This window comes from Acomys minous, assembly GCF_964271855.1.
Source record: "Acomys minous genome assembly, contig: SUPER_14_unloc_2, whole genome shotgun sequence".
Lineage (NCBI taxonomy): Eukaryota > Metazoa > Chordata > Mammalia > Rodentia > Muridae > Acomys > Acomys minous.
In genome coordinates this window covers 66,030-90,323 of record NW_028182184.1, presented here as the reverse complement: position 1 = coordinate 90,323, position 24,294 = coordinate 66,030, and the positions used below count along the sequence as shown (strand labels likewise).

General features: G+C 47.8%; 2 protein-coding genes and 1 long non-coding RNA gene across 5 annotated transcripts in view; 1 reads left to right on the top strand and 2 right to left on the bottom strand.

Annotated features, from left to right (window-relative positions):
- LOC311583967 (protein arginine N-methyltransferase 9-like) overlaps positions 1-24,218 on the top strand; it is a 79,609-nt gene extending 55,391 nt beyond the window's left edge. Inside the window, exon 11 of the mRNA XM_084803386.1 lies at positions 24,000-24,218. Coding sequence (XP_084659512.1) covers positions 24,000-24,107 — 108 coding nt within the window. The 3' untranslated portion in view covers positions 24,108-24,218. The remainder of the gene's footprint in view (positions 1-23,999) is intronic.
- Positions 1-24,294, bottom strand: part of LOC311583972 (rho GTPase-activating protein 10-like) — a gene marked incomplete at its 5' end in the record, with an annotated part of 55,348 nt that overhangs the window by 28,364 nt on the left and 2,690 nt on the right. The window contains one exon of one of the 3 annotated variants that reach the window (XR_014774732.1): positions 155-419. The exons of 1 other annotated variant lie outside the window; for it this stretch is intronic. Coding sequence is in view for 1 of the 2 variants with exons in the window: in XM_084803399.1 (XP_084659525.1) it covers positions 14,352-14,422 (71 nt within the window). Of the gene's footprint in view, positions 1-154; positions 420-14,187; positions 14,423-24,294 lie in introns of those variants that run through there. One more of the 3 variants, XM_084803399.1, reaches the window with a different exon arrangement.
- Positions 22,443-23,521, bottom strand: LOC311583973. Its single transcript, XR_014774734.1, has 3 exons — positions 23,218-23,521; positions 23,077-23,183; positions 22,443-23,041 (listed from the first exon to the last, which is right to left on the bottom strand). It is a non-coding gene; the product is annotated as an uncharacterized lncRNA (long non-coding RNA).

Sequence of the window (24,294 nt, the reverse complement as noted above, 5' to 3'; positions counted from 1 at the left end):
CATTCAAATCTTCCTCGCTAGAGGAACTCATCTTCAAAATATAGGAGCTCACTTCCGTTTCCGTTCAGGTCCAGGAAGCGAATGATTTGCAGCGAGGTTCATGCTGGGCAAACCTTGTCCGGCAATGCTCACCTTTGTGATTGGTCAGCTACGGAGGATGGGTGTGTCTGTAACCTAGGTTACTCAGGGGGCGTGGCGAGGGAAATGGAGAATTCAGGATTGCTGGCCGCGCTAACTTACCTAGTCTTAGCGTCTCGGAGAAGGGTTCTGGAAGTTGGAGGAACTGGGCACGTTTCAAAAACACCTGCTACATTCTACCTAAAGTCTTAGTGAGGGGCAATCGATGTGGAGCGGAACTCAAAACAGCCTTTTTCTTAGAATGCTCCTCACTTGTCTTTATGGCTGGAATTGGAAGCCGGCTGGAAAAAGATAGAACAGGAAACCTCCGATTAGATGTCAGTCAGTTGCTAGAGTTTAGGGCCTTACGGAGGGATTTCTTTGCATAATTTCTGGACCCGGCAGAAGAATCGTTCTAAAAATAGCTTATTTGAAAGTGACAATATGAAATGTTCACATTTGGGGGGAAAAAGCGTTAATGATTTAAGTTTCAAAAGGCCAGCTTTCTGACTCGGAATGCTTTTAGCTGTAAAGGTTTACAGATCAAACAAGTGGCAAATGGAACCTTAAAGTGTTTCTAAATCAAGGGAGCAAGCAAACATCTGTGTCCCGATTAAACACACGAACAGGGACTATATTGTGATTTTCTGAAGCAACACTTAACTTAAAAGTACTGAAAACTCAACAGATGAGAAAAATTTCACAGATGAGAAAAACTTCAAGTGATTAATTCACTCAAATATTGGCCTACTAAGCAACACAATTGTGTTCTCTGACCATGGACTCTGCTTGGTTGTTGAAATATTTGCCATTACCTTCAACCAGGGGAATTCTGCCTATAAGGCAGGTGGGCCAAGGCATGGGCCAGAGTCTCACCGAGATCAGACGAATCATATATCATTTTCCTCTGTAACCCCGAGCGTGGACTCTGATGTCTGCAGTCTTTGCCCCATGCTGTCCTGATCTCCGTTTTGCAACTTTCTTTAAAGAGGTTGTAGGACTTTTGTTTGGTCTATGCCAACTTTAAATTAAGATAATTGGTCTTAGGGAAATTCCTGACCACTATCCTGGCATATGCGTATCCTGGCATACTGTTAAAGTTCAGAGAACAAGAGAAAACTCCTGCTTTACAACTAGATATCACTATATCACTATTTCTTGGCCAACAACAGTCTTTTTAAACAGGCTGTCTAGCATGGCTTGTTTCTGCGTGTCCAGCCACGCTCTTATTGTTGCCTACAGCTGTCTTCCCTATTCTTTCTCATAGGAAACCAGTCTTGACTTAATTTCTGAAATCTATTTTGGTACTCTAGTAGCACCATCCTTTATGTTTCGCTATTGCCATTAACCTGAATGTTTGTTTGTATTTCTTATACTGTGAGTTCCCCCAGAAAAAACTAAAATCCTTGAACCATTAAGAACCACTATTAGCTGGGCAGTGGTGGTGCGTGCCTGTATTCTCAGCACTCAGGAGGCAGAGGCAGGTGGATCTCTGTGAGTTCAAGGTCAACCTGGTCTAGAAAGCAAGTCCAGAACAGCCAAGGCTACACAGAGAGACCCCTGTCTTAAAAAAAAAAAAAAAACAAAACCAAAATAAACAACAAAAAATAGTATTATGAAGGCAATGAAAAGACAAGTCAAATGCAGACATGACTGCATATGTTTGTGAGCTGGAATTCATTTTTGATGAAACTTCTACACAGAGAAATTAGAAACAGTGAGTTTTTCATTTAAACTTGTTCACTCATAAAGATGCTGCTTTATTTTGAAGATGTCCTACTTCTCTCCTTTCTTCCTTCCCTTCTTCCCTTCCTTCTTTCCCTCCTTCATTCTTTCCTTTCTTCCTTTCCTTCATTCCTTCACTTCCTTTCTTCCCTCCTTTCCTCCCTGCCTTCCTTTTTTCCTTCCTTCCTTCTGTCCTATCTTCCCTTCTTCCCTTCCTCCCTTTCCCTTCCTTTCTTCCTTCCCTCCTTCATTCCCTTCCCTTCCTTCCTTCCCTCCTTCAATTCCTTTCTTCCTTTCTTCCTTGCTTCCTTTCCTTTCTTGACAGAGTCTCCCTGTCAAGATCCGATTGGAACTCACAGGCATCCACCTGTCTCTGCCTCCCCAGTGCTAGCATTAAAGCTGTGTACCCCACAGTTGATGGTTTAAAAGCAAGATCCACTGAGTTTAAAGGGCTCTGCAGTGAATCCAGAGAGAGAACAAGGGTCTGGAAAGCCAAAGGATGAAGATGAAGACCTCACTTGTGTCACTAGGTCCACAGAGGCTGGAGGTCCTGGCCTTGCCTTTGTTCTCTTCTGCTTTCCGTGAACTCTTCTAACTCTCTCCTGGGTAGCTACATCTTTGCCTCTGCTTAGCAAGTTCCTAATCGAGAAATTCTCATTTCCCCCTCAATATCCTCAGCAAAGAAATGTCTTTCTTATCTTGTCTTTTCCTTCCCTTCCCCCTCCCCCAGTTGTATTTGGTGCTATCCTAGGTCTCTGGGCTATCTAGCCTCTGGTTCTTGGCCCTCCAGGCAGTGTCAAAGGTAGGTTCCTACGCGTCCCTCAACCCAAGAATGGATAAAGAAGCTGTGGTACATTTACACAATGGAATAGAACCCAGCTGTTAAAAACAAGGACATTATGAAATTGGCCAGCAAATAGGTGGAACTAGAAAAGATCATCCTGAATGAAATATCCCAGACCCAGAAAGACACGCTTGATATATGCTCACTTCTAAGTGGCTATTAGCCATGAAGTACAGGACAACCATGCTATAATCCATAGACCCGAAGAAGCTAAGTAACAAGGAAGGCCACATGAGAATCACTGTGAAGGGGAAATAGAATGGATGGGGGTGGGGATGAGAGCAGGAGGGATCAGGTGGGGGGAGGAGGGAGGGATCAATGGGTTCACTTTATAAGATCCTCATTTAAACCACTGAGATCAACATTTACATGAATATTTCAATCGCCCTTACTCTTATTCGCAAAGATGTGTTACCAGAGTCATCCAGTTGATGATTCTCAGGTTCTCCAGTTTCCTCACAAGAAAAGCAACAGAGTGTCTTGTGTCACCCAAGAGATTTCAGTAATGAAGGGAGGGAGGGGTACTCTGAAAGGAACGCCATGTCCCAGGGCCTTTAAAAATCCTTCCATACGACGGATGGATGGATTGAGCTAGCCAATACGGGCCTGTGGAGAAAGGCTTCTTCCTCTGTGTTTGGTGGCAGCTACACAGACAAGAGCATTAAGGAACTGTGTACTCTGTGTACTCTGCAGGGCTCTCACTCTGCCCAGACAGATGAACTGTGAGACTGGAAAGGACAGGCAAATAAAGGCAAATCCCATGGGGATTCAAGTGCACCATGCGGCAGTGACCTGCTAGTCTCCAGAGGTGCAGCCTACAGCAAGCTTGAGCATCAGGAAGTCTCCATGTGTTGGTGAGGATTCTTGGTGTAGACTCTTTGGGCTTCTTCTCATTGCTGGAGTCCAGAAAGCTAGAAGAAGAGTTCCTGACACCTAGTGGACCAGCAGCCTGGACCCCAAAAAGCACAATGAGATGCAAGGGCCTGACCCCAGCCACCTGTGGGAGCCAAAAGGCCACAAAACCCACCAGGCCATTCTTTTTTTTTTTTTTTTTAATTTGTATTTATTTTGATTTCATGTGAATTGATGTTTTGTCTACATTTATGTCTGTGAGAGGTGTCAGACCCAGTCTGGAACTGGAGTTACGGACAGTTGTGGGCTGCTGTGTGGGTGCTGGGAACTGTACCTGGGTCCAACTATACAATTCTTGTTGTGCGGCAGAATGTTCCGCTCTGCTGATACTGCTAATCCAAGCAGTGTGTGTAGATCACACCTCCAGCAGTTCAGTTCAGAAAGCCCCAAAATGTTTGTGTTGTAGTAATTGCTGCTGCTGTAAAGCCTTGCCAGCAGGGAGGGTGACACCTGCATCTGCTTAGAATGTGCTGTTCAAACAGTAAAAGACTGATGGGCCTGGCACGTGACAGGTGACTCAGTGCTTAAGAGTGCATGCTCTTGCAGAGGCCAGAGTTCAGTCCCCAGCTTAATAATTCCAGCGACAGAGGAACTAACTCTCTCTTCTGGACTCTGTGGGCAACTCATGTGCACATATGACCATAATTAGAATAGCAATAATAACAACACTTAAAGATGATAGGAAATAAATGCTATAAAAGCCCAGGGCCCGACCTCTCGGATGTTTCCAGGAGTCCAGTAGTCTGGGGAACCCTGGGAAATCCTTTCTATGGAGAAAGGCAAGTAGCAGCACCTCCCACAATCTACCATAAAGAGATATAGCAGGTGGCGGGCTTCAGAACAGAGACCACGTTCTCATCAGCTTGGGTGCTTTGCACTGAGCTATAAAGCCACATGACAGGCCTGCTTTCAATGAGCCCTGACGCAAAGAGACACTGTAGTGTCTGACCCAGCCCACGTAAGTTCAGTGGGTGTGCATGCTGCATAAGTGCTGCTTGTAGACTGCCAAACCACAGAGAAAGCACTGCTGGCTTTGGGAGCAGGCTTGGAAGAAGGCCACATTGTCACTATTCTTATTTGAAAAGCTGTCCTTAACTTCACTGCTGGGTCCCGAGAGAAGGGAAACATCAGACTTGGGGACAATAAGTGATTAGGCATCCTGAACTGCCCATTATAAACAGTGCTTTTATGGTAACTAAACCATACAACTGGGCACACTCACCAACATTTCATTATAGGGCAACCCTGGCAGACCCAAAAAGTAGCATATAACAACGCGCAAGCAAATGAATAAACTTGTGACTTGTTGGGAACTGATACAGACTGACTTAAAATGTCAGTCACTGCAGGCTGACATTACATACAAGCTGGAAGAGAGAAAAAGAAACAGCCGAAGAGCATAAACCGTGGCTGTTCCAATCCTCCAGGTGGCATGCCCCAGGAACTCTGTGCTCCCCGACAGGGTCCGTGAGTATCTGTGATACTGTGGCCCTTTGTCACTGCGCAGCTCCACTTTTCATAGGTGCTGCGAGGAAACACCATAACCATGGCAACTTTTTTTTTTTTTTTTTTTTGAGACAGGATTTCTCTGTGTAGCCCCGACTGTCCTGGACTCGTTTTGTAGACCAGGCTGGCCCCAAACTCACAGCGATCCGCCTGCCTCTGCCTTCCCAAGTGCTGAGATTAAAGGTGTGTACCACCATGTCTAGCTCTCACGGGCAACTCTTACAAAAGAAAACATTTAATTGAGGGCTGGTTCACAGTTTCAGAGGTTTAGTCCATAATTGTCATAACAGGAAGTATTGTAGCGTGCAGGCAGACGTGGTGCCTGAGAGGGAGCTGAGAGTTCTACCTGTGAGGGCAGGCAGTGAGGAGAAAACCGGCTTGAGCTTCTGATACCCACCCCTAGTGACACACTTCCTCCAACAAGGCCACACCTACTCCAACAAGGCCACACCTCCTAGTAGCGCCACTCCTTGTGCTCCTGTACAATCACCCCAGGTGCGGTTTCCCAGAATATGCGGTTCTTTCCCGAAGGGACTGTGCTGTGCTGTGTGGTTCAGGCCACTGGATCTAGTGCAAATGGCAGGTGTTACCTCAGGCTAAAGTATTCCATTGCAGGTGTAAGCCTCTGTCCTGCTTTGAGTCTGATGTCAGTTTTGGGTGTTTGGCTCCTGGCTGGTGGCGGTATTTGTTGGGAACTCGTGGAGCCTGTAGGAAGTAGAGTCTCCCCGGTAAAAGCAGGTCACAGGGGAGGGTCTTTGAAGGTTTTACCCAATGCTGACTTCTGCCTGCATTTTGGGGTTCCCACCACACATTTCTGATGCCAAAAACTAAACTATCCTACCATGCCTTCTGTACCCGGATGGAGAGAAACCCTCATGAACCAAAGTAAGCCTTTCCTCCTGACCTCAGTTCCAGCAGGCTTCGTGGTCACAGCCATGTGACAATAACCAATTGACCCTCCCAGTACCCTCTTCCCTGACTCCAGCAAGCCACGCTAACTGGAGCAGGTGTCTCCGCATGGAAAGTCAAGACCTGACATTTCCTTCACGTAACGTAGAGGGGAGGAGTTATTTGATTTTATTTCTTATGTGTGGGGGTGTGTTGTCTGCATGACTGTTGTGCATCCTGCCTGTGCCTGCTGCCCATGGGTATCGGAGTCCCTGGAACTGCAGTTATGAATGGTGGTGAGCTGCTGTGTGGTTACTGGGAGCTCTAGAGCAAAGAACTCAAGAGACTTAGAAGGGAGGGGCGTGGGAGTGGATTTTTCACGTGTTGCTTAGAGAGGCATCCAACTCCTCTCTAAGCTTTATTTCCCTAAGTGGTGCCAGAGAAAAGCATTCGTAAAAGAAGTGTTACTGCTTCTGTGCTGCTTTCGGGGCCACTTCTTGTGGTTGTAGCTGCTACTGAAAGAGGGAAAGTGGTTACAGTGGCAAAAAGGCAACAGACCTGATACAAAATGACCCAAGTTCAGCACGGAAAATAGTCAAAGGACTCCATTAGTCTGGGGCGGACTTGGCCCTGGGTGTAAGCCAGGATAGCTGAGTGGTGAACGCACCCCGAAGGCCTGTGTGTTGAAGGCCTTGGCCTCTAGGATGGTTCCACTGGGAATGGCGGCTGGTCCTCGGGTCTCTGGGGCGTGCTCTCAAGCGCCCCCTTCCTCTTTGTCTTTTGCTTCTCGGCCACGACACCAACTGTTCTCTGCGCCCTGTGCATCCTGGTGAGGTTGTTTTGATAGGAATGCCAGAGGCCCTAAATTTTATGGGTCTGTCCAATCCATCTTGTAATTTGTGAGCTAAAATATTTTGTTTTGTTTTTGTTTTTGGAGACAGGGTTTCTCTGTGTAACAGCTCCGGCTGTCCCAGAACCCACTGTGTAGACCAGGCTGGCCTTGAACTCACAGCGATCCACCTGCCTGTGCCTCCCGAGTGCTGGGATTAAAGGCATGCGCCACCACCGCCTGGCGTGAGCTAAAATATTAAACTCGAAAACCAGACTACAGACAGGCGTGGTGGCACACACCTTTAATTCCAGTACTCAGGAGGTAGAGGCAGTCGGATCTGTGTGAGTTCAAGGCCAGCCTGGTCTGCAAAGAGAGTTCTAGGACAGCTAGGGCTACACAGAGAAACCCTGTCTCGGAGGAAGAAAGAAAGAAAGACAGAAAGAAAGACAGAAAGAAAGAAAGAAAGAAAGAAAGACAGAAAGAAAGAAAGAAAGAAAGAAAGAAAATCAGACTTACTTGCATCTCTCTCTCCGACTCCCTCTCCAATCCCCCCTCCCCTTCCACACTACAGTTGGAGGATACAGGGCCAACTTGAGCCAATCTGTCAGAGTTGCTTGCTTTCTCTCCATTCCTCATTAATAAAACTGAGGCCACGTAGCCTTAAAGAAGAGTCTAGAGACACCAGAGGCACAGTCCTCTCAGGCTTCTCAGGGTATCTGCAGGGTAAAGACAAACAGTCACACTTTTTTGTTACTGCCAAACAACAGTTTTTGAGTGAACACTGGTTGCCACACAGCATCAAGCATGATTTCTGACTAATCTAGCCAGGGTTTCCGATAAAAACACATGATAAATTAAGTCAAGTGCGTCAAGGAAGAGTTCAACAGAGGGACCACTTACAGCAGGTGTCAATGAGGAGCACAGAAGCCGTTTGGGATAATTCTGTAATGAGTCTCTAGACTGTGGAGTTAGACAGGCTGTGGGCAAGACCGTCAGCACAGAGCTGTACGTGGACGCGCCCTCCAGGGGGAGTGGAGACAGTTAATTCTCCCCCCTTTCCCACCCACTCCTGCCCTGCAGAAGCCGGAGGATGAGGGAACCTGCTGCTGGGGACCAAAGTCAGCCTCACTGGGCAGGAAAGAGGATGAGGATGAGCTCAGCATGCCAAAGAGAGGGGATCCAGCCAAGAGCAGGAAAGCCAAAAATATTAGGAATAATACTTACCCTAAAACATCCCAACTCCTCACTGCTTCCATCACTGGCTAACTTTTTAAAACTCTTATTCCGAGAATGAATGAACTAGAAAGCAGCTATTTGGGGCAGAATTCTGCGTACACATACACTACACAGTATTGCTTATTTTTATTCTATACCTGTATAAACAATGATTTATGAGCCAGGTGCAGTGACACATGCCTGTAATCCCAGCATTCAGAGAGGCAGAGGCAGGTGGATCTCTGAGTTCAAGGCCAGCCTGTTCGACAAAGCAAGTTCAGGACAGCCAAGGCTACATTGAGGAATCCTGTCTTGACTTTAAAAGCAGCCCAGCCTGGTCTCAAATGTACTACACAGACAAGGCTGACCTTGAACTTCTGACCGCCGCCCCCCGCAACCTCAGCTCTGGAATGCCAACACATCCTATTTTTCATGCAGTGCTGGACACAGTGAACGCTAGACGAGCAGCCTTCCAGTGAAGGCCGTCGATAGCACCCATGGGTTCCATGTTATTCTAACTTTTCTTTCTAATATAAACTTGAAAAGTCCGAGCATACTTATCAAACAGAGGCCACAAGCTGGCCAAGCCGACCCGCGCCTTTCACTGTCACCGACCCTCCTGCACTGTCGCATGCACAGCGCCTTTCACTGTCACCGACCCTCCTGCACTGTCGCATGCACAGCGCCTTTCACTGTCACCGACCCTCCTGCACTGTCACATGCACAGCGGTCTTTCACTGTCACCAACCCTCCTGCATTGTCGCATGCACTGTGCCTTTCACTGTCACCGACCCTCCTGCACTGTCGCATGCACAGCGCCTTTCACTGTCACCGACCCTCCTGCATTGTCGCATGCACTGTGCCTTTCACTGTCACCGACCCTCCTGCACTGTCGCATGCACAGCGCCTTTCACTGTCACCGACCCTCCTGCACTGTCGCATGCACAGCGCCTTTCACTGTCACCGACCCTCCTGCACTGTCGCATGCACAGCGCCTTTCACTGTCACCGACCCTCCTGCACTGTCGCATGCACAGCGGTCTTTCACTGTCACCGACCCTCCTGCATTGTCGCATGCACTGTGCCTTTCACTGTCACCGACCCTCCTGCACTGTCGCATGCACAGCGACGCTTGCGCTGCCTTCCACTGTGGTACCAACTCCCCACTCTGTCCTCACTTCGTGTATTAAACTTAGGTGTTTCCACTCAAAACGACACTCAGTCTTAAGGTTTGGAACTTAAATTTCAAACCACAACAATTCAAAATTCTTTCGCAAGCTCGCCTCTGTTTTCTAGACACCAAAGCATTTCTTTAGATCCTTTTTGGTTTTACAAGGGTCGGGATAAAGCAGGTAGGCACTTGCCAAAAAGGCACTCAACAGTGTTACAACAAACAAAGCCCTGTTAACTGTGGCTACAGGGTACATCCGGTCTCTTCACGTGTGGCTAAGCTGCGTAGCCATACAAGCCCTTTAGACAGCCATGACGACAAGTGGCAACCTTAAAGGAGCCCAGAGTTTACATAACAGCTATTCGGGCTCTCCGTTCTCCCCAGTCCTCACTTCAGATGCCACACAGCACACTCAACACGAAAGCTGATGAAAGGATTCTCAAAAGACGGCAGCATGACCTCAGGAGAAAAGGAGGAAGGCTCCTCCCCCTCACACTCCTACCTCAGGGCTAGTGGCTATGGACTGAAACCATAAGCCTTAACAAACCTTTCCTCGTTATAAGTTGCCTTCGGGGGATGGAGAGATGACGTAACGACTTGCTCGGTGGGTAGAAGGCTGTCTGTGAGAACATGGGGGCCTGAGTTCGAATCCCCCATACCCTTGTAAAAAGCCAGATGTGGCACCACATGCCTGTCATGGGGACTACGGGGAGCAGAGACAGGAAGAGCACTGTTATCTCAAGGAGAGACTTTGCCTTGAGGGGGTGTGGCAAAGAGCAGTATGTCAGGATACCTGATGTCCTTGTCTCCAAGAATCCTGCTCTCCACTCTTGCTCAGGCACCTAGGCTCACCTAGACTCCCCAAAAGTCCCCATCTTACTAGTGAAATGACACCTGAACTCTGAAGTCCGGCCTTGGCTGTTCTCGCCTGGCGTCTGTGACTCTCTCCAAATTCATCTGCTTCCTCATTCCTATTCATTTACTCTTCACCCCATTGTCTCTAAGTGTGACCCCTCTATTGCCCTTCCTAAACTTCCTCCTACGATAATGTAGTTTAAATGCATGATGTCCTCCACAGGGTCATATGTCTGAACACTTGCTCCCAAACTACTGACACCATTTGCCAAGGCTGAGGTACCTTTAAAAGGGCCTTGCTAAAAAAATAAAAATAAAAATAAATAAGTAAATAAATAAATAAATAAATAAAAGGGCCTTGCTGAACAAAGCCACTGGGATGGCCCTTGAGACTTTACAGCCTGTCGCACTTCTTCTTCACTCTGTCCCTAAGTATAGATGTAACATGGCCGGCCAGCCTCCTGCTCCCCACTGCCTGCTGCCATGTCTTCCTGACCCTGACGGACTGCGTCCCTCTGGAACTGTGACCCAAAATAAACCCTTTCTCCTGTAAGTTGCTTTTGTCAGAGTCTTTTTTCACGGCGATGATAAAATAGCTACAACACTCAAGGCAGGGGCCTCAGGGTCTGCCCTGAACCAATACTGTCGTTCTCCCAGATTCCGCGGTAGGCTCCCAGCATCATTTCCTGTCTCCAACTCTAGTATCTCTAGACTCATTAGCTCTGCTCTCTTTCCCCGAAACACACAACCATCTCAACACAAAACAACTAAAACCCACCATCCTTCCTGCCAAGACTGTTCCTCTGCCAGCAGCCAGAACTCGCCGCCCACAGCCCGGAACCAAAGACCTCACCTCGCCTGGATCCCCACACCCAGTCACCAACCCCTAAACTGGGGCACTCCTCTTGCCACTAATCCTGTCCCAGGTTTGACCTCCAGCCAAACTCCATCCTTGGTCTCACAGACAGAGGACTGAATGCATACGTTGTCAGTGCCCTGCTCAAAACTTCCCTCTGCCTTCACCTACCCCACATGCCCTCACAGACGCCCTGACTTGTCTGCAGCCTCGCTCCCACAGCCACTCAGGAACAGGCAGCCACACTCGCCCTTTACCTGAAGAATTCCTCTTCCCCACTCAGCAGAACCCCCTAGCCCTCCTCTGGTCTTCTGAGTTACTGCAGAATGAGTGGGTAGCCCTGTTCAAAACGCTTGGTCTACAAAGAAAGTTCCAGGACAGAGAAACTGTGTCTCTAAATAATAAATAAATAAATAAATAGGACCAAAAATGTTTCAGGATTTTTAGATTTGGGTTGAGACCCAACTCAAAACACCAAATTCGGGGCTGGAGAGATGGCTCAGAGGTTAAGAGCACTGACTGCTCTTCCACAGGTCATGAGTTCAATTCCCAGCAACCACATGGTGGCTCACAACCATCTATAATGTGATCTGATGTGCATTGTATACATAATAAATAAATAAATATTTTTTAAAAAATACACCAAATTCATTAGTTCCATATTTAAAAAAACAAAAACAAAAAACCTATGCATGTGTGCAGAAGACAATTTTAAATAATTTTATGCAGAAAAAAAAGTTTCATAATGTAGAATTTTCCACTTGGAACCTTGTCAGCACTCTAAATATTTCAGGATCCAGATTCTGGTTAGGAAGCTCTGTGTCTCTGCTGTCTCCTTTCATGCCCTGGAACCAATCAGTCCTGTTAACTACGGCAGAGCATTCTATACTTCAACATAAATGAAGTGACCTTCTAGATAATTTCAGTAAGCATCACTGGAACTCTACCTTGTGTGTAAAGTCTCCTCTAGCAAGGAGGTGGCACCAGCAGGCCTCAGCAACGCCAGGTGACACCTCTCCCCTATCGACACAAATACATAGGATAAACGAGCTTTTAAACTTTTTAAAAAAGATTTATTTATTTATTAAGTTTACAGTTTTTTTGCTTGCACGTACCCCTGCACACCAGAAGAGAGCACCAGATCTCATTATAGATAGCTGTGAGTCACCATGTGGTTGCTGGGAATTGAACTCAGGACCTTTGGAAGAACAGGCAGTGCTCTTAACCTCTGAGCCATCTCTCTAGCCCGCTTTTAAACTTTTTTGGGTTTTTGAGACAGGGTTTCTTTGTGTAGCCTTAGCTGTCCTGGTCTCGCTTTGTAGACCAAGCTGGCCTCGAACTCACAGCAATCTGCCTGCCTCTGCCTCCCAAGTGCTGGGATTAAAGGCGTGCGCCACCACGCCCGACCCTTAAACTTTTTTATACTGGCAACACATACCAAGTTCACTACTTTTCCCAAAAGTTAAAAAAGAAGACTAAAACGCTGCACGGATCGAATCCGTTCACTTTACCTACCATCCGTATACTACAGAAGAGGAAGACCAGGCAACTTGCCTGAGGCCACACAGCGAGCAAAGCTGGCTTCTGTCACTGTGACTTGTGACTTAATACCTCTGCTGCCTTTGACCTGAATGTCACAAAACACAGCAAAGCCATCTGTCACAGTGACAAAAGTACTATCGGTCAGATTCTCAAATAATTATATTAACATGCCCGTGGTACTCTATTCTCAGGCACTTTAGGCTTTATCCTCAAATCTTGCAAGTTCTTTCTTTCCTTTTTTTTTTTTTTTTTTTTTGGTTGGTTTTTTGTTTTTGTTTTTGTTGTTGTTGTTGTTGTTGTTTTTTTTTTTTTTTGGTTTTTCGAGACAGGGTTTCTCTGTGTAGCCTTGACTATCCTGGATTCACTTTGTAGACCAGGCTGGCCTCGAACTTACAGCAATCCGCCTGCCTCTGCCTCCCGAGTGCTGGGATTAAAGGCGTGCGCCACCATGCCCCACTCCAAGTTCTTTTTTTGGTTTTGGTTTTTTTTTCTTCTCCTCCCTTTGATAGAACGAGATTGTACAGTGGCTGCTAGACAGGCTGCAGCGACCATATAATCTGAAAACCAGAAGGCGCTGGCGCTATACAGGGGGTTCAGTGTGTGACCGTCACCTGTGACTAGGCAGAAATTCCTTCAGCTGGGCTTTCCTATTTAATCAATGAGAGGCCTGTATTCAGCTCTACACTTCAAAACGTTGTCAGCTTAAAAGAAAAAACAAGCCCATGACCATGTCATCGTCTTTGCTGGTAATTTAGGACAGTTTGTTGTTGTTGAGCTGGGGTCTCACTATGCATCTCTGGCTGGCCTGGAACTCACAGTGTAGACCAGACCAGCCTCTTCATCGAAGTGATCCTCCCGCCTCTGCCACCCAAGTCCTGGAATTAAATAAAGGCTTACACCACCACACTTGGCTAGACCGAGTTCTCTTAATAATGATTATAAACAGTTACCCAAAGGTTTTTTTTTTAAATGTTTGATGTGAGCGCTAAATACTACCACTCACCAGGCTCAGAAGGGCCCCCTGCAGCCAAGGTAGTGAGGGGGCTAAGGCAGGGGGACCGATGAGGCCAGCCTGACCCACACAGTGAGTGCCAGCGAATCAATGAATGAATGAATGAATGACCAACCAATGAGAGTTCTGACTAATAAAGAAACCTTAGGTGCTGAGGGCTTAAGTTAAGTACCAGCTGCTATGTGATGACGCCAACTTCACAGCCTGAGTAAAAAGCACTCAATTGTCTAGAAACCATTACACACCCTGCATGCAGGCCTGAGGGGACACCGCCCCAGCTAATCAAGTTCCTCCAGCTACCCACCTCAACACCACTTGCTCCCAGACAGCATTGCTTCAGCACCCAAGGGCAGAGGTGCCTGTGGGTGAGCAAATCAGTGAGTGAGGAGGAACCACACTCCGAGATGAAATACCGAGTGGCTCAGGATTAGTTATCTTCCTCAGGAAACAGGGAAGAAATTCTAGTTGGACCGGGGAGGCCAACCTAGCTAGGTCAGAGGCAGCTGAGATGGGTGTGGCTCCTGCCTCGGAAGGTGAGCATCCGAAGTTTCTGTCCGGTTGTTTCTCAGAAGGTGAGCATCCGGAAGTTTCTGTCTGGTTGTTCAGGAACAAGGGCGCTGATGCAGAAGCAGTCCTTTGGCCAATCGAGGAACTATGTTTCCACATTTGGAATACCAAGCTGAGTAGGCCATGGGTCTATCAGCTGTGAGGGGATGCGGCTCCCGGCAGCCATTTCCAGCAGCCTGAGGGTCGTCTCTAGTCATGCAGTGACCCTGACTCATGACTTCAACATGGAAAAAAATTGCAGGCCCGTGGAGAGGTTACGAAGCAGAGGCGGGACTCAGTAGAACTACTGTAATGTGCCGCCCGCCAAGCCTTAAGACGTGACTCGGGGACAGAAGGTTGGCAAGGGTGTGGGCTTCTCCAAGAGAACTGCAGAAAACGAGACTGCAGAAAGGTGGGGAACAGAAAACGAGGGGGAGGAGGCACGGATAAGCAATTTATTAACTCTCTCAATACTAGCCATTTACGTGTGCCACTCTGGTGACTCTCAGGTTACATCTCAAAAAGGTGCAGAGGAACCCTTTCTCCCTTCTTTTTTTTTTTTTCCCTTAAGATAAATTATATATAAGTGAGATAAACTAGGTATGTCGTGACGCAGGAGGCACTGAGGCCGTACAGGGGCTCCAGGTTCACAGCTAAGAAGGGAGACAGACCCTCTATCTTGTGCTACGTGCAATTCTTGCTTTGCTGCAGGCAAGAGACTTGAGCTGGGCTCCAGGTGAGGGGCTCCTTTTCCTTCTCCTGTCTCCGTCATCTTCCTGGCTCTCTACTTGGCTTCTGTTTGTACTCGCCTCCCACTCACGCACCTCCCACCTGAGCGGCTCACACTCACACACTTCCCACCTGAGCGGCTCACACTCACACATCTCCTACCTGAGCGGCTCACACTCACACACTTCCTACCTGAGCGGCTCACACTCACACATCTCCCACCTGAGCGGCTCACACTCACACACCTCCCACCTGAGCGGCTCACACTCACACACTTCCTACCTGAGCGGCTCACACTCACACATCTCCCACCTGAGCGGCTCACACTCACACACCTCCCACCTGAGCGGCTCACACTCACACACCTCCCACCTGAGCGGCTCACACTCACACACTTCCCACCTGAGCGACTCACACTCACGCACCTCCTACCTGAGCGGCTCACACTCGACACCTCCCACCTGAGCGGCTCACACTCACACACTTCCCACCTGAGCGGCTCACACTCACACACTTCCTACCTGAGCGGCTCACACTCACACACTTCCTACCTGAGCGGCTCACACTCACACACTTCCTACCTGAGCGGCTCACACTCACACACTTCCTACCTGAGCGGCTCACACTCACACACTTCCCACCTGAGCGGCTCACACTCACACACTTCCCACCTGAGCGGCTCACACTCACACACTTCCTACCTGAGCGGCTCACACTCACACACTTCCTACCTGAGCGGCTCACACTCACACACTTCCTACCTGAGCGGCTCACACTCACACACTTCCTACCTGAGCGGCTCACACTCACACACTTCCCACCTGAGCGGCTCACACTCACACACCTCCCACCTGAGCGACTCACACTCACACACTTCCCACCTGAGCGACTCACACTCACGCACCTCCTACCTGAGCGGCTCACACTCACACACCTCCCACCTGAGCGGCTCACACTCACACACTTCCCACCTGAGCGGCTCACACTCACACACTTCCTACCTGAGCGGCTCACACTCACACACTTCCTACCTGAGTGGCTCACATTCACACACCTCCCACCTGAGCGGCTCACATTCACACACCTCCCACCTGAGCGGCTCACACTCACACACCTCCCACCTGAGCGGCTCACATTCACACACCTCCCACCTGAGCGACTCAAACTCACACACCTCCCACCTGAGCGGCTCACACTCACACACCTCCCACCTGAGCGACTCAAACTCACACACCTCCCACCTGAGCGGCTCACACTCACACACTTCCTACCTGAGCGGCTCACACTCACACATCTCCCACCTGAGCGACTCACACTCACACACTTCCTACCTGAGCGGCTCACACTCACACACCTCCCACCTGAGCGGCTCACACTCACACACTTCCTACCTGAGCGGCTCACACTCACACATCTCCCACCTGAGCGACTCACACTCACACACTTCCTACCTGAGCGGCTCACACTCACACACTTCCTACCTGAGCGGCTCACACTCACACATCTCCCACCTGAGCGGCTCACACTCACGCACCTCCCACCTGAGCGGCTCACACTCACACATCTCCCACCTGAGCGGCTCACACTCACACACCTCCCACCTGAGCGGCTCACACTCACACACCTCCCACCTGAGCGACTCACACTCACACACTTCCTACCTGAGCGACTCACACTCACACACTTCCTACCTGAGCGACTCACACTCACACACTTCCTACCTGAGCGACTCACACTCACGCACCTCCTACCTGAGCGGCTCACACTCACACACCTCCCACCTGAGCGGCTCACACTCACACACTTCCCACCTGAGCGGCTCACACTCACACACCTCCCACCTGAGCGGCTCACACTCACACACTTCCCACCTGAGCGGCTCACACTCACACACTTCCTAACTGAGCGGCTCACACTCACACGCCTTCCACCTAAGCTAAAGTTTTTCATGTACAAGGTGTTTAGAAACACAACTAACAGGGGCTGGAGAGATGGCTCAGAGGTTAAGGGCACTGACTGCTCTTCCAGAGGTCCTGAGTTCAATTCCCAGCACCCACATGGTGGCTCACAAGCATCTATAATGTGATCTGATGATCTCTTCTGGCCTGCAGGTGTACATGGAGGCAGAGCACTGTATACATAATAAGTAAATAAATAAATATTGAAAAAAAAAAAGAAACACAACTATCATTTTGCCTTTACATTCTAATGCTCAAAGTCCAAGTTCAATTTAAAAAAAAAGTTCTCAAGGCTTTTTATTGTTGGTTCAGACCAGTCAGTCATTTCTCAAGTCATGAAATGTACACTGGTTTTCTCTGCTTATAGCACTGGGCTAATAACTCAAAATATGGAAAACACAATTTAGTCCTAGAGCTGTGCCTAAGTAGTACAGCACTAGCCCTGCGCACACACACAGGCCCAGGGTCTGAGCCTGACCGCCTCAAAAGTCTTAAGAACTCCATGGATTCATTAGTTACAGATCATTTGCAAAGGTAGTGTTTGCAATTTCTCACACTAAGGCTTTTGTAATGAACGTTCTCTACAGGTAAAGGCCTGGGGCTGGGATACATAAATATAAAGCAGATACAAGATGCAAAAACAGTAAAACTGTATGAATGTTGTTCATTGTTCAAAAATACAACAAAACTATCAGTAAGCTAAATCTCCCAAATGGAATCTATGTATAAAACCATCACGCAAGTATGACGGAATTGTGGTATTAAACTACTAAAGGTCTAGCGGCCAGCATAGTGTGTCGACCTTTGATCAGGAGGCAGAGGCAGGAGGACCTCTGTGAGTTCAAGGACAACTTCCTCTACAAAGAACGCTTCAGGCCATCCACAGCTGCATGGAGAGTCCCCGTCTGGGGTTTCTCTATGTTATCTTGGCCATCCTGGACTGCTTTGTAGACCAGGCTAGCCTCAAACTCACAGCGATCCAACTGCCTCTGCCTCCCAAGTGCTGGGATTAAAGGCATGCACCACCACGCCTGGCTAGTTTCTGCTTTTCAGGGAGATAAATACCAGCTGGTATTTATTTATTTTATCTTTTTTTTTTTTTCCCAGAGCTGAGGACCAAACCCAGGGCCTTGAGCTTGCTAGTCAAATGCTCTACCACTGAGCTAAATCCCCAACCCCTATTTATATATTCGTCTGTTTATTTATTTATTTTTGAAGCTGGAAGACAAATACATGGTGGCAATTATAAAGTTCTTTGTCTTTTTATACTTCGGGAACATTTTGGACTTTTATTTTCAGTGCTGGGGATTAAACCCTGGACCTCACGCACACCAGGTAGCACTTTGCCAAAAAGCCATGTCCTTGGGTCTATTTTGAAATTTTGAAGTTAAAAAAAAAAAGTATTAAAATTTTCTCAACTAAAAGGTAAAATAAGAAACAGGAGGATCTGGCTATGGTTGTGCAAGGCTTTAGTCCCAGCACTTGGAAGGCAGAGGCAAGCAGATCTCTGTGGGTTCGAGGTCAGCCTGGTCTACAGAATGAGCTCCAGCACAGCCAAGGCTAGATAATAGAAATTCTGTCTAAAAAGAAGATATTCCTGTCTCAAAAAAAAAAATAAAAAAATAAAAATAAAAAATAAAAAAAAGAGGAAGGAACAAAAAGGGAAAAGACGCAAATAAAGAAAAAGAAGAAAAAAGAATTTTGAGTGGAAGTCTGTGCTTTGCAATGGATCTTGAACCAAAATAATTTCTGAATATCTACACTTATAAACTGTCAATTTTTTTTTACAACAATGACCACAATGGTCACAATTTGAAATTTACATCGTCACTGTACTGAGCTAATAAGGATATTCTATAAATTATTAAATGTGCACTTTCAGATAACCAGGGTTTATCACTGTAACATTCCCTGCTAAAGACCACAGTTACAGGAGTTACATCCCCTTATTTTGGGATGGCTTATTAATTGTGGTCTGGGCTGGGGAAATCAGACAAAGCCACGGCTACATCCCACCTCCACGCAACTGTCATTTGGATATGCAACGAAACCTCTCTAAACTGTTTCCTAGCCTCTAAGTCATGACAACACAGCACAAGTGTTAATATATAATAGTCACGGGTTAGCATCAAGTACAGCAGATAGTCAATAAGTAACCATTAGCTATTACCATGCACATTTAAATAAGAAATGTTTGGATTTTTTAGATTTTCTTTTGTTTTAATGTATGAGTGTGTCTTTGTGTGTATATGTGTGCCGTGTGCATGCCTGGTGTGCACATAGATCAAAAGACGATGTTAGATCCCTTGGAACTGAGGTTTCAGATGGTTGTGAGCCACCATGTGGGCGCTGGGAACCTAGCCTGCGTCCTCTGCAAAAAGTCACATGTGTTCTACTGAGCCCAAGGAAAAGTTTTTTAAGTGTACATTTAAATAAACCTTGTCGGGACTGGAGAGATGGCTCAGAGGTTAGGAGCACTGACTGCTCTTCCAAAGGTCATGAGTTCAAATCCCAGCAACCATATATTGGCTCACAACCATCTATAATGAGATCTGTATACATAATAAATAAATCTTTAAAAATAAATAAATAAATAAAAATAAACCTTGTCCCCGAGGTTTCATTTGTAAAGGAATCAAGTAAGACATTCAAGACACTTTTACTCAGAATAATCCGGGCAGTTCAACACTCCTCCTCCAAAATTGAAACAAAAGCCAACTTAGCAATTTTCCTTTAAAAAAACAACAAAAAAAAAGCTTTTAGAAAATCAAAGGCGAAGTTGAAGGACACTGAATGCCAGAAGACACAGTCTTCACATTTAAATTTCTAACAAGAGACTTCGGACATGACAAAAGACACTGTTACCTTAAAGTGTGGTCAGATGTAAAGTTGATGAATCTATACAAGGTCACATCCGCACTCATTCAAACCTTGATTTACAGTAAGAGCACACACCTGGTGCAGGCCAGGCTTGCCCAACAGCTCCCAGGACAAGCTCTCTCCCAGAAGTCTCCAGCTCTCTCTCCTCTGTGAAATTCCTTTAGCAAAGACAAATACTGCCACTAATGGGCTATGGTCTTCCAGCATGAGAGAGAATGACTTAATGTCCCCAAGCACAGCCCAGTGATGTGAAGTATCTAATGTTCTGGTCACTGGTGTCACCATCTCAACCTTCAGCAGCTGGGGACAGCCTTACCTGGCTGCTGGCACCTCGGCTGGGCACGGTCCATTCGGGGTCTAACCACAGCCTTTGTGACATCTCCGACTTGACACTCACATCACTGTGAATCGGGTTCCCACAAGGCATCAGTGAGCTTTACTTATTTTATTTCTAGAACGTTCCAGCGTTGTCAGAATGTGGTTCCTTCCAGAGTCTGACAGTTCTATGTTCTTGCTAAGCAGTAACAGTGATTTGGGCAAACACATTGTTTAGGAGTAGTGAGTACCAAAAAGTTAGCTAAGTGCTCCTCTTTACCCGAAGAAAAAGGCCCTATAGATGATATAACCTGGTTTTTATCTTCGAGTTTATTCTGAACACTTCTGCATGTGTCAACCCAGCCCCTGTAGTAACCTAATGAAACACGTTCACAACTATACTGAGCTGGACCCGGGCCCGCTGTTACCAGGTGGCTTCATTTGGACCGGGACTGACAGGCCACACTGTCTGTGTTTGATTCTTTCAGCCGGTTCTGGTTACTTTTGTTTTGTTTTGAGACAGGGTAACCCCAGCTGTCCTGGAACTCTCTAAGAAGGCCAGGCTGGCCTCAAACTCAAGGGTCACCTGAGTCAATCTTGCCTCCTGAGCGCTGGGAAGAAAAGCACAGCAGCACCAACACCTGGCTCAACAGCTGCTTTAAAGAATAAACACCAAGGGGGCTGGAGAGATGGGCCAGTTGTTAAGAGCATTGCCTGCTCTTCTAAAGGACCCGGGTTCAATTCCCAGCACCCACATGGCAGCTCACAACTGTCTGTAACTCCAAGATCTGATACCCTCACACCAGCACACATAAACTTAAAAAAATAAAATAAAGAAAAAAAAAGAATAAACACCAAAAAGCAAAGCAAGGTCCTCCCTCCCTCCCTCCCTCCCTGCCATGGTCATCAGAGGAAAGCCTGTGAGGAGCCAGCACTCACAAGGCTGGGGGAAAGGTCATAGCCTAGAGGCCAGCCAGGCTGCTCACCTTGACTGCGTCTCAAATAAACAAGCAAAGGTAAAGAAGCCCCAGGGAATGGGACTGATGAGTGGCCGGTTCACAAAAGCACAAGGACATCAGCTCACCGAACAGCCCACACTCCCAGGGAGCAATGCCCTGCCACTGGTGGACCCACTCTAAAAGGAATCAAAGACCACCTGTGATGAGAACAGCCTTCCTAGCCAGTCTGCCCTTCTCCCAGCTCAAACCCCATCCTAATTATTTTCCCAGCCACCCTACTTTCCTACAATGGACCAGGCTGCTGAAATAGACTCCAAGGGCAGGGCAAGCTGAAGGCTTATCCCAGGCGAGGCCCTGACCACAGTGCGAAATGGGGGTGGGGTGGGGGGGTCCTTGGTGAGTTCTTCCTTCAGGACAAAAACCATGCATGAACATTTTTCTATTCAGGGAAAAGTTAAACTTTTTTTTCTTTTCTTTCTTTCTTTTCTTTTTCGAGACAAGGGTTTCTCTGTGTAGCCTCGGCTATCCTGGACTGGCTTTGTAGACCAGCCTAGCCTGCAACTCACAGTGATCCACTTGCCTCTGCCTCCCGAGGGCTGGGATTAAAGGCGTGCATAACGACGCCTGGCATAACTTGTAATTTTATGAGCTTTTCAAATACTTTACTTCTATACTGCTCTCATTTCCACTTAGTAGCCGCATTAGCACAAATCTACAAAACCAATCCCGACAAAACAAACAGGAGAACACCAACACAAACTGTCCTACTAGGATTTAACAAATATTCAGATGTGGCCTCAGGCCTAAAACAATCCATGGCCCACACTGACTGCACCATGAACGCAGATGTAATTAGTTCAGTACTCTCAGATGGGTTCCACTCATGGTCCAAAGTGGCTTTTTGGTCCTCTTGACAAAAGGCAACCTCCTACCCGCCACCCCCACCCGAGCAGGCTTCCTGTCAGTCACCTGCACCAGAATTGGAATCCCCACCCTTTTATGTGTCTCACATTGGCCTAAAACCTGCTGTGTAGCAGGGAATGACCAGGAACTTTTGATCCACCTACCTATATCTTTTAAGTGCTGGGATTACGGCCTATGCCACTAAGCTTGACTCACTGGTGTTGGGGACAAAACCTCACTCTACGGACTAAACTACATCCCCAGCCCTTGGAATGCTCAACAATAAGACAACTTGCCAGACCAAGAGAATGGATGGCGCTCCTCAGCCTGCTCTCGGTTTCCACAAGCCCGGCCTCTCCTGCCTATGTCCTAGGGCCGGGACTGAGCCAGAAGCAAGTGACATCAACCAAAACCATCCCCTAAGTTCCTATGTCTGAGTCACCTGGACAAAATCGGGACCAGTGGAGGGGAAAGTGTCTCCTGGGTCAGTGGGAGCCTCTGCACAAGCACCTCACGGGCTCCAGCACCTTCCACGCCACTTCAGTCAGCCTCCTGCGATCCACTGACACTCACGTGCACACAGAGAGCTGACTGTCTTTCCAATCTCTCAAATCTCAGCATAACATGTACGGGCAACATAAGAGATTTCCCCAACCCAGCACACAGAAAGAAAGATGCCAGCCCAGGCAGACCCGTTGTACACAGTGGGGGTGGGCAGCTCACACTGAACCAGACCATCCGAGCTTGCTGCGGAGCACCTCACCAATGCCTTGGGGCTGCTGGCTGATGCTGTTCTCCCTACAGGCCAGGCACTCTCCATTAAACACACAGGAACGTAAGTGTTACAAGCACCTAAAACCAGGCACTGCCTGGAAAGCTCACGGTCCTTTACAGTGCTCTGAAAGAGGACACTGGTCACGCTACACGAGGGGAGGAATGACAAAAGCAAGAACTAAAAAGCCATTGGAACAAAGAGTCCATTGAAGTGAGTGGATGATCTCCTGATCTCCCACATAAGTCACTGACTCTCTGGAGCTCCTCCAGCCCACCCCCCATGCTGTGTCCAAGTCTCTCCCCCACCACACACACACACACACACACACACACACACACACACACCACATGCCCCTACTCTAACCATCTCTCCCCTTATGCAGCGCTTCTGTCAAAGGCCTGTGGCTTTCCGGGGGGAGCACTCCCATCCCCACCTGTGGCTTTCTGGGAGGAGCACTCCCATCCCCACCTGTGGCTTTCCAGGGGAGCACTCCCATCCCCACCTGTGGCTTTCCGGGGGGAGCACTCCCATCCCCACCTATGGCTTTCCAGGGGAGCACTCTTATCCCCACCTGTGGCTTTCCAGGGGAGCACTCCCATCCTCGCCTGTGGCTTACGGGGGGGGGGGAGCACTCCCATCCCCATCTGTGGCTTTCCAGGGGAGCACTCCCATCCCCACCTTGGCTTTCCGGGGGGAGCACTCCCATCCCCACCTTGATCTGCAATCAGACGCTGACCTTCTCATTCCTGTCAGTCAAACTGGCCACCTCATTCTTCCCCCACTGCAGATGTTTCGGTTTCTTCTCAGCTGTTTCCAATCCGACATGGTTCTCTTCCTTATATAAAACACCGATGAGTTCTAACACTTCTAGCAGTCTTTCCCCTGCTGTGCCCTGCCACAAACTTGTTCTGGGAACAAACGTCAGGGTATTTACTGCCACTTATTCTTTTTACTCCCTTCAGCTTCTTTTTTTTTTTTAACTTATGCGTATGTGTCTGGGGGGAGGGGGAATGTACGTGCAGGCAAATCCAGGTGCCACAGAGGCCAGAGGTGTCAGATCCCCTAGGAGCTGGAGTTACAGGTGCTTGCGAGCCATCTGATAGAGGTGCTAGGAACTGAAGTCTGGTCCTCTGGAAGGGCAGTGTGTGCTGCTCTTACCTGCTGACCCAGCTCTCCAGGCCTTCCACGGTTTAGCTTTTTAAGATAGGGTCTCACTTTGTAACCCAAAGTGAGCTCAAATTTGCAATCCTCCTGCATCAGCCTCCAGACCACTAGGATGGCAGCAGGGCACTGCCACTTGTCTTATTTCGTATCCTTTATTTGAATAACTCAGCAGAGTACAAATAATGCAAAAATGTCCCTCAGACTGGAGTGAATTCGCTGCAGAAAGTACAAGCAAGGCCAGGACTTCTCTGGGGTGCCCACACAGCATTAAACTACAGTATTACTTCCTGTTGCAGCCATGGAAGAGAACTCACCAAGAAGCCTTTGGGCCTCCAACTTCCTGGAACATTTATAGAAGGATTCAAAAATGGTTCGAGGGGCTGGAGAGATGGCTCAGTGGTTAAGAGCACTGTCTGCTCTTCCAGAGGTTCCGAGTTCAATTCCCAGCAACTACATTATGGTTCACAACCATCTATAATATGACCTAAGGTACACTGTATACATAATTAATAAATAAACAAATGAATCTTGAAAAAATGGTTCGAGATACTCAAAAGTCAAGACAAGATGTCTTCTTGCAAGACAATGAAG